Here is a 9,664-nt window from a genome sequence, read left to right as displayed (position 1 = left end):
GTCCAGCACCAACCCCGCCCGCAGCGCCACCCTCCACCCAGCCAGGCTCGCCCCCTCCAGCAGGCTCTGAGGGCCTGGGCTTCTGCATAGCATTCGCCCTTCCCTTGTAGCGATCCTTGGCCAGCCCTCCGCCACCTGGCCCCCAACGCCACCCCCGGCGGCCGCCACGGTCCCCTCGTGCTGCACTGCCTCGGCACCCCGGCAGCCCTGTCACCTGGAGGGCCCTGGCAGGGGCTGTGGTCACCCCCATAGCGCACGATGCACCGCCGATTGCGTGCCCAGCAGGACTCGCCATGTCTGCGGGCTCGGCGGCCGGGCAGCTGCCAAGGGGCACCGCCCTTATCCCTGCTCTGTCAGCATTCCTGGGGCCCTGGCGACCCCAGGTTCTGGCGGGATCCCGCGCGCGCGCGCCTGTACCTTTCAGTCGCCCCCTAGTGGAGAGGAAGACCAGGGATCAAGGAGCGGGCTGTCAGCCACGCCCAGCCTGCTCGCCTCCTCTGGGGTCCTCCAACCGAGGCTCCCCTGAGCGGCACACTCCTAGTCCCGCCTGTCAGCCCCCTCCCTTGCGCAGCTAACCCTCTCTCGCATCAAGGCGGTGCCCACGAAGTTCACTCTCTGACCTTTTGCGGCCCTTCCCTGGCCGTGGCCGTCTGCTGTGTGTTTCCTGCAGGTGCTAACTAGAGCTGCTCACTACCTCTTCACCTCTCCATGGCACCTTCCCAGGGTCCCTGGGTAAACCAAGGGAGAGAGGCACAGGGACGCGCGTCCTGGGAGCAGAGGCTATTCCTGGGAGGACAGCCCCTGCAAGGGGCCGGGGCCAGCCAGAGGGAAAGCCCGTGCCAGAAGAAGACTCTGGCCTCCCTTCAAGAGGGCAAAGAGCCAAGCAAAGGGTGCATTCAGTCTTTCTGTCCATGTGTCACCTTCTCCCTGTTCCCTCTTTCAGTCCCGCTCCCTGTCTGTCCTTGCGCCCGGCTCTCTGTCCCCTCCCCACCTGGGGATTCCAGTGAGCTACAGCAACACGCTGCCTTAAGTAGGCAAGGCAGCTCCTTCTTACGGGGTTGCTGCGTTTCACACAGCACCCATCTGGCCCTCTGCCCCAGTGACCCGTTCAGGTGTGGGAATGCCGTTGGGAACTCTGCGTCGCCAACTCTTTCTACCCTGCTTCGCTAAGGGAAAGATGGGCCCCAGGTGTCCCCATTTCAGGCTGCGTTGCTGAAAGAAACTAAGGCCTGCTGGCCCTCTGAGAGCAGGAGTGAAGGCAAGGGGTTCGTGACCGGTATGTCCCCCTCTCTTCAGCTACCCTGCATTTCTCACGCGCCCCTGCTCTCGAAAATCTGCCCTTGCTCACGGACATCTAACCCGTTCGTCGCAGGGGACTGGTGCCCGGGGCCGGTGGGCTCCACCGCTACCGGGAGCGGCAGGGCGAGTAACGGGAACCAAGGGAGTTCACGGGCAGAGCCAACGCCAGGCTGTGGGGTAGGTTTCCAGGGAAGGGTGCAGGAGTAGGAGTGTGAGGTGTGTGGTGGCCGGCCCGGGAGGCTGCTCAGGCCCTGCTGTGTGCAAGCAGGTGCCCGGGGCAGCGCCACGCAGCACTCAGTCACACCAAAGGGAGACGTGGAAATCCGTGTCAGCGCACGGAGGTCTTGCACACTGAAGCAGAATGTGCAACGGTGGGGCACACCCCGGAAACCAAAGTTGACGTTCCTGTCAAGTGAAGGTGCAGCCGTTCAAGCAAGGAGAGTGCACAGAGGCTGAAACACCTTGCGGTGTCACTGGGTAGCCTGCTGTGTGCACTCCACCCCAGGATGTTCGGCTTGATTCTGCCAGTGGGAAAATGAGATGGCCTTCCGTGAGGGTGGTGGTATGGGTGGACCTGTCATCACATGGCCATTATGAGGGTTGCACCTGTGCCGGGGGGTCGGCTGGGCTGCAAGTAAGGGGTGGGGGTCAGCCGTGGGGCTTGCAGACTGGGCAACATCTGGACCACCCTCCAGAGAACCCGTATCGTAGGCAGGATTGCATTCCTTCTGCGTGCAGGAGCAAAAGCCCGCAGGGCCATCGGCCGCTGACTGGGAGGGGCCCGTCCTGCCTGGCCCAGCTCGCCAAACCCTCGGGCTTCCCTGTGTCACCCAGGGTGGACGGAGTAACTAACCCTCACTCCCACGTAGGGGAGAGATCCCCAGCGGGGATGTTGATGGCCGGGCTCGTCCCCGAATCACTCAAACATTGCCCGAGTCTCGAATTCCCGGAAAGCTGTGCGCGCAATCTACGCTCTAAGATGTGCAGTCCATGTGCTTCTTTGCTCCTCGTCTCAAATGAATCCGAACACCGCACAGAGTGCATTTGTGGGTGATTTGCACATTGCATGCGGATCGAAGAGCCCAACCACAGGGTCCCTCACCCTGGCCTGTGCCCTGTGTAACTAACAGGAGCCCCGAGGGCGAAATGTCTTTCACAAAGGTGCAAGCCTCTAGGAATGAGAGAGCATGGCACCTGCAGCGCAGACCTCTTCGATGCCCTGCACCCTTGTGTTCAACACTTTCCTCCACAATGACCAGGGTTCCGTGGTGGTGGAGGGCGCAGGAGGCCCAGAAGCATGCCCGCGATGGCTGTGAGGATCTGAAGGGGGCACAGGAGGGACTCGAGGAACCTCTCATGCTTCCTACACATGTGTGGGAGTGGAGGTGGCAAGAGCATTGTGCAGGCCACCGATCAAGGGGTGGAAGGTGGGCCGCAGGGTGGGGTGGTTGGCCTGGAATGGGAGGTCAGGGTAGCGGAGTCACCGCAGCAGTATGAGTGCGGAGATACTCTGGGCACGCACGGTCCTTCGTCCAAGGCGGGCTTCGCCAGACAGAACCCGCTTTCTACTGCACCAACGAAGTGGTGCAGGCTGCCGTTTGCAATGGAACGGAGGCCCGCTCCGGGCTTCCCGTCTTACCCTGATGGCCTGGAGACCTGGGGTCCTGGGCTTTAGTCCTCCCTGTCTCGACGGGTCCAGGGAAGAATGAAATGGCCCATCTGTGGGTCACTCCTCCGCAGAGTGCCCTGCCAAGGGTGGTCTCCTCGCCAAGCTGCCCTTTCTCCTGCGCTTCTCCTGCCGCCAGCTTCCTCACACAGGACTGCAGAGGATTGGGCCACAGTCCACGGCAGACCCACTTGCAGAAGAAACAGAAAAGGTGAGGGGCCGGGGCCGAGCTCTCACCCAAATCCTAGACTGCTGGCTCACACACCAAGGATTTTCCCGGCATTGCCAGGGAGGCCTGACCTCCGCAATCCCGCCAGCACCCCACCCCCGCCCCCCGCCCCCCGCCGCCTCCCCCCGGCCAAGCTCTGGGATGGGGAACGACAGCAGTGAGGACTACGGCCGCACGTCCTTAGGGCTGCCCTAGCGGTGGGTCCAGCACCGCTGGGTGCTGGCGCGGGTCCTAGCGCTGCCTCCAGCGGAGAGGCTGGAGGCCTCTCATTGGTCATGCTCACGCCACCGAGTGGCCCGGCAAACGGACAGCCTAGACCGTCAGGAAGAAAGGCAGCTGGAAAGAGGGCCGCCTGCAACAAGTTCAACCCGCCGGCTTCTGCCAGCCATGCGGGGATCCTGCAAATATCAGGATGTCAGGGAGCCTACTGACATACGGCTTCACAATCACATCACAGAGGAAGTGGGACCAAGTGCCAAACAAGAGCAGGGTCTGGCCTCGCTCACCGCCTTTATCCACCTGCTGGGAAGAGTGGGCGCCCAGGGAGGAATCTCACTCCAGGTGCGTGCCATGTCCTGTTCCCGGGCACGGCGGCTGATCCTCCCCAGCTCCCTCCCTGCCCCGCCTTGCTCTACCCAGCCTCACCTTCAGATCGATCATGAGGTTTCCCCGTGTTCTTTTTCTCGCTCCCTGATCATGGCGGACAGCTCTAAGTGCTTGACAAACTGCTCTAGGTCAAGGAGCCTGCAGGCAGGGTCCTGAGCAGGGAGCGGCTAGGAAATGCAGTGTTTCTGGAGAACAGAGTGCCATCGCATCACCTCCGTTTTCCCCCTAGGCCCATGCCTTGTCCTCACAGGGCAACGGAGCCTACGGTGGCTCTCCTTTGCTCCATTCCTGTTGCTCCCGAGAGGGGGGTTCCTGGCCCTCAGAGCCCCCATGGGCAGCCGAGCCTCCTCTTCATCACGCCACACACTCCTGCCTCTGACTGAGCATGTGGAACCTCAAGGCGCCCTCCTGCAGCCTTACTCACACAAGAACCTGTGCAGTACGAGCCTCGGTGTGTGTCCTGGTCTGGACTGCACTGTTTCCATGGAGATGAGGCATGCCCTCAAAGCTCTGCATCTGCCTGTGGTGCCCACCCTGAGCTCTTCTGCACCATGTGGGAGCTCCGGAGCCCTTCTGGAAAATGCCCGTATCCTTTGCAAAGTAAGCCCGCTGATGCCTTACTCCGGGCCCTGCTCTGGCACCTTGTAGTCCCTGCGGTGCGGCCCCGAGGACTGCGCTTCGGCCCAGAATGCACACGTGCGCTGATGGACGTTGCTTCTGAGTTCCAGGTGGGACTTTCTCCTCTAAGAAGCCCCACACTCGAACCCAGAGAAGGCCCTGCTGGCTCGCTCATTCAAGGGCTCCATCTCCGCCTGCAGCGCCCCTGGAGGCTCCAGTGGCGTCCAGGTGCAGGGCCCCATGGGTCAAGGCCCAGCCTGCTCCTGTTTCGGTGAGTGCTGGCCTAGCCAATGTGCTTTGGCCTGGGCCCCGCCCTCGGGACCCTCCACCCGCCGGTCTCCCGGTGGGTCCCGCCGCTCTCCCGCACCAGCTGTCCCCCAGCAACCAATTGCCCCTGCAGCCTCTCCTCAGGGTGATTCTGCCCGTCCCTGCTCTCCCTCAGCAGAACTTCGTGTTACCCCACTCCTTCCACAAACAGAGTGTGAGCCTCTACTCGTCCTGCCTTCTTCTCACTTCTAGCTCTTGAAAACTCTCTCCCCCTACCACCGCTTCCACTTGCAGGCCCTACGCTTCTCTCACTGCTACTCCTTCTTGGCTCCCTACTGCAGCACAAGCTGCGCCTCCTCCAGCAACTGCTCTTCAGTCACCACCTCCTCCCTCCACACTTGCAGATTCCACCAGACATCCTTCCTTGCCACCAGCACTTCGCCCTAGGCCAAAACTGTCCCACTCGCATGAAGTCATCCACTTCGGCACCAACGTTGCCACTTCCACCTGTCCACGCTCTGGTCGCTGCTCTTGCTCGCACTGCTCAGCCCTCTAAGGTCCGTGTTTGGACCTCAGGCTCCTCATCGTCTTCAGGTGGTCTTCCGCCACCACCTCCTTCTGCGCGCGCAACACCAGCTCCTGTAACACCCGGACCCGCATTCCCGCTTCTTCCCCCAACCCCTAAGCTTCCACAGCTCCTCTCTCTCTCGTTTCCCCTCCTGGGCGTTCTGTTCCTCCTCCCACACTGATTGCTATTTTACCAGCACCTGCCTGCTCGCTCCCTACCTCCAGATCTCCTCTCCCACCCCCCAGCTGTTCCTCTGCTGACACATTTCCAAAGACCCTCCCCCACATGAACCAACCACACATCCAGTGCTAACTCCTTCCTTACCACCGTCACCTCGGGCACAACCTCTTCCCCAACTACCAGCCCCTCCTGCACCAAGTCCCCCAAGGTGCACTTCCCTCCTTCTCACAGGCCCTTCTCCACAAGCCTCCTCCGCAAGCGCTTCCTCCTCCATGCCTTCGGCTTCTGCCCAACGGCCTCACCCCGCTCTTCCATCTTTGCCTCCCTGCTCGTCCTCGGAATCCTCCTTCTGCACCACTTACCCGCCTCCCACCCCCTACCCCGTAGACTTACTCCTACTCCCACCGGAACTCCCTATCTGCACACTGCTACACTTCCAGGCATCGCCCTCCCCTTCATTACGGGGAACAACCACAGCCCTACTCCAAGGCCACCATGTCCCCTTCCACCAACACTTCATTCCCTCACCTCACCTCAGTCAGCTGCATGAGGTCCTCCAGATCAAACATTTCAGCGCTGCCTCCGCCCTCAGCCCTGGGGCATGGATTCCTGACACTCATCCTACAGGAACACGAAAGCGTCCCCTCCGGGCAGAACTGAAGCAGATCCTCTTATCTGCGACTGCACCTCGGAGCCCGGAGCCCGACACTCTCTGTCACATCAAGTGCCCATTTACAAGCAGAGGCAAAGGAAGGCGCCTGGGGAGTCCCTGAGTGCACACATGCAGCCTACCCGCTGCATAAACTTCGTCCTCAGTCGAGGAACTACGTAGCAGCAGGTGTTGGGAGCACGGCAACTATACAGATGGACAAGCCCAAAGTACACTGACAGGACCCTATCTGGATTCTGGCTCATGACCCTGAGCTGGAGCTGCTTGGGTGAGGAAACAGGTTGCTGAAGTCGTAAGGTGGCATGGACGGGGCCGTGATGGGGCAAGGGAGTCTGCAGGCCCTGCCCGGCCTGCTCATCACACATCTCCTCCAGTCAGAGATGGGACCGTGGGCAGGATTCCACGTGCACTGGATGTGTGAATGGGGGCGCGGCCCTTGTGCTTAAGAGTGGCGCGTGACCCGGCTACAAAAGACACAGAGGCGGAAGCACTGCTGAGACCTTTATGTGTCTTTCCCCGTCACTCAGGCACACGGTGCCATCTGTCTGTGCGTCCACATCCACAGGCGATCCCCGGGGCAGCCTTTGTTCCTGTGCGGGAAAACCACACAGAATCCTTCGGCCATCACTGGCGCGGGAAGACCGCGCCCAGGCCGTGTCCTCCCTGGCCGGTTGCATGGTCTGCCCTCTTCACCGCATGCTCTGGACTGCCCCCCCGAGACTCTCACCCCAACAAGAATGCCCAGTCGCGCACTCAGCGGCAGGGGCACACCACCCAATGGTGGTGTCTCGGGCCACTCTGTGACCCATGGTGTCCCCAGTCATTGCACCGTGCCCTGAGAGGCCCCAGGACGTGAAAAGCGTGCTGCCTGGAGCCTGAGGCCACCAGAAGGTAGGTGGGATCGGCTGAAGGAGCCCTGGGCTTAGACAGGGACCCCGGGCCACAGGCTGCAGAGCAGGTGCAGCATGGCTGCGTACAAGTTTGTGTGGAGAGCTGGGGAGGGGGGCGCGCGGTACGGCGGCCCACTGAGTGCTTCCGGGCCCCGGTAGGGGGGCGCCCAAATTGCCAGAGACAGGGAATCGCAGAAACGTGTTAAAGTATCCCGCTTTGGGTAAGCACTCCCTTGGCACAGGGGCCGGCCCCTGCCCTTTGAAATATCCCCGCGGACCACGTGGGGCCCTGGGGAACGTCCAGATGTCCTGAGCTTGACTTTTCCCTGCTGTTTCTCAGAGGAGTCTCCTGGGTGCAACCACTGACTGACCTGGGAACGCCTAGCCCCTGGGCTCCTCGGCAACGGGTCCTCTTGCAGCTCCCTCCAGTGGGGCCTTTGTACCCCTGAGGTAGTGCCTCAGGGGACTGGGCCACAGGTCCTCACTTATGAGCTGAAATGAAACAGCCCCTGCAAGCACTGTCCCTGACAGCTCCAAACACCCCGGGGCCTCCAGCATCGCCCTTTCTGACCATGGCCAGTGCAGCCTCACCTCAGCAATCTTGCCCGAGCCAGGAAGACTGTGCTCTGACAGCCAGTTGAAGAGGTTGACGCTGCTTGTGTCCTGCCTGCGGCTGGGAACTCCGCGTTCATAGTCCCAGAACCAGTCGACGGCAGTGGAACGAGTGGCCCGATAGCCTGAAGCGAAGGACCTGCCTGTGTGCTTTCCTACTGCCCGGTGTCCACACCGGTCTCCCACCCCACCCCTTCTCCTTGCCCTCCCACACCCGAGTCCAGCAACCCCACCTCACCTGCAAGGCTCACATGGTACTCCTTGATGATCACTTCATTCAGGAAGTAGGGGTTGCTCCGAAAGAAGAACTTCAGCCTGCAGCGGTGCTTCGGACCAACCAGTTCCTGCACCTGTGGAGACGTGGTGGGCGCAGGTGTCATCTGACCCAGCTGCCTGACTTTGCCTGCTGGCGGGAAGCACCCGCCTCCCCCTCCCTTCCTCCCTGTGCTCGGACCACTCCCGCCTGGAGCCCAGGCCCCCCACACCTGACTGCCCCTCTGCCACCCCAGTCTGACCTCCACAGTGAGCAAGTACTCAAGCATGTCTTCGTCTTGGTCACTGATGATGGCTGATATCTGGGGGTGGTTCTGAATCTGCTCTTTGGTCAAGAAGCCTTCAGAGCCAAGGCCACGCACAGCTGAGAGCCACGGATTTCGACTGAACCCGAAACAGAGACTGCCGAGGCCCTCCCACCTGGACTCCGCACGTGTGCCCTCTTGCTGTGCCCTCCCCGACTGCCTTTACTCACACTGGCTCCCCAGTCTGCTACCTCTGGGCTCATGTTCTCCTGAGGCTGCCTGCACTGCGACGGCAGGCGCCCCCTCCACTCCTTCCCAGACACCAGCCCTTCGGGAGGCTGTGCTGGCGCAGAGGACTCAGCGCTGAGGTCCTCTGCCCGTGCCCTTTCCCTGTCCCTTGGGGTCCCAGAGAAAGCAGTGCGCCTGTTCCGCAGAGACCGTGTCACCACGCAGTCGTTTCCAGACACCCCTGCGCTGCAGGAAGGCAGCGTTCCCCTTTGGAACTCCCCCAAACAGGCGGCTTGCCACCAAAAGGGTGTGTCTGCGCGTCTGTGTGTGTGCACGTGCCCGGAGAGGCTCGCCTGGGTGTGCCTAGGGAAGGAGGGTGGGAACAGGCTCTGTGGCCTGCCCCCAAACCTTCTTGGGACCTGCCGTCTGACAAGAACACGGGAAGGAAGGCATCAGGGAGGTGGGCGCGGGCCACGTGTCTCCTTCCCCGAGCCCCCTGGGCAAAGCTCTCCTCTGGGCTCTTGGGTTGTAGCAATGCGCCCCGGATATCTGCAGCGCGGGAATGGTGGCTGGTGCCCACACCTTCTGCTCTGACGGCCAGAGACAGCCCTTCCCTCCCTGCCCGGCCCTCCCTCTCCATGCCTCCCATCACCCGCCACGGCCCCTCTCCCCTGTCTTCCTATGCCTCTGCAGGTGCCAGGCTCTGTCCTCCGCGCACAACCCCCTCACAAGCCCGGACCCTCCTCCTCGCCCTCTCACCACAGCCGTCCTCCTCCACCATGCCAACCACCACCACACACAGCACGGGGAAGGATATGGCTTTGGCCCAGAAACCGGGGATGCGCTGGATGACGCTCCGCCTACGCTCCAGAATGGGCTTCCGCCGCTGGGCCGTGGCCAGCTTCACAGCAAGGTAGTCCCTGCGGCCTCGGGCACTCTCGGCGCTCAGCTGCCACTGCAGGGCCTCCAGCACCTCCAGTGGCGGCCGCGCGCTGCTCCCACCTGGCTTCTCCTCGGCCCTTAATGGGGCCTCTTCTGCAGCCGACTTCTGGCCTCCTGCCCCCACTTCCAGCACCTGCACGAGACCCCGCATGTCCAGCACCAACCCCGCCCGCAGCGCCACCCTCCACCCAGCCAGGCTCGCCCCCTCCAGCAGGCTCTGAGGGCCTGGGCTTCTGCATAGCATTCGCCCTTCCCTTGTAGCGATCCTTGGCCAGCCCTCCGCCACCTGGCCCCCAACGCCACCCCCGGCGGCCGCCACGGTCCCCTCGTGCTGCACTGCCTCGGCACCCCGGCAGCCCTGTCACCTGGAG

At 62.4% G+C, this 9,664-nt stretch overlaps 1 protein-coding gene across 1 annotated transcript; it reads right to left on the bottom strand.

Annotated features, from left to right (window-relative positions):
• Positions 1-7,371: 7,371 nt before the first annotated feature.
• Positions 7,372-9,444, bottom strand: LOC128780107 (testis-specific Y-encoded protein 1-like). The gene is made up of 5 exons (XM_053917841.2): positions 9,111-9,444; positions 8,121-8,218; positions 7,844-7,955; positions 7,585-7,730; positions 7,372-7,485 (listed from the first exon to the last, which is right to left on the bottom strand). The coding sequence occupies exons 1-5, from the start codon at positions 9,442-9,444 to the stop codon at positions 7,375-7,377; spliced, it is 801 nt and encodes a 266-aa protein (XP_053773816.2). The 3' UTR covers positions 7,372-7,374.
• Between the last annotated feature and the right edge of the window lie 220 nt (positions 9,445-9,664).

The sequence above is a fragment of the Desmodus rotundus genome, unplaced genomic scaffold (assembly GCF_022682495.2).
Source record: "Desmodus rotundus isolate HL8 unplaced genomic scaffold, HLdesRot8A.1 manual_scaffold_348, whole genome shotgun sequence".
NCBI lineage: Eukaryota > Metazoa > Chordata > Mammalia > Chiroptera > Phyllostomidae > Desmodus > Desmodus rotundus.
The sequence above is the reverse complement of the archived record's forward strand: the minus strand, read 5'-3'. Positions and strand labels throughout refer to the sequence as shown.

What these genes read in the sequence shown, in the direction of transcription:
- LOC128780107 (XM_053917841.2), bottom strand. Translation starts at nt 9,444, where the DNA reads ATGCGGGGTCTCGTGCAGGTGCTGGAAGTGGGGGCAGGAGGCCAGAAG. An exon ending in AGTACTTGCTCACTGTGGAG is followed by an intron (nt 7,956 to 8,120) that starts GTCAGACTGGGG and finishes ACGTCTCCACAG; the next exon opens with GTGCAGGAACTGGTTGGTCC. An exon ending in GCTCGGGCAAGATTGCTGAG is followed by an intron (nt 7,486 to 7,584) that starts GTGAGGCTGCAC and finishes GTTTCATTTCAG; the next exon opens with CTCATAAGTGAGGACCTGTG.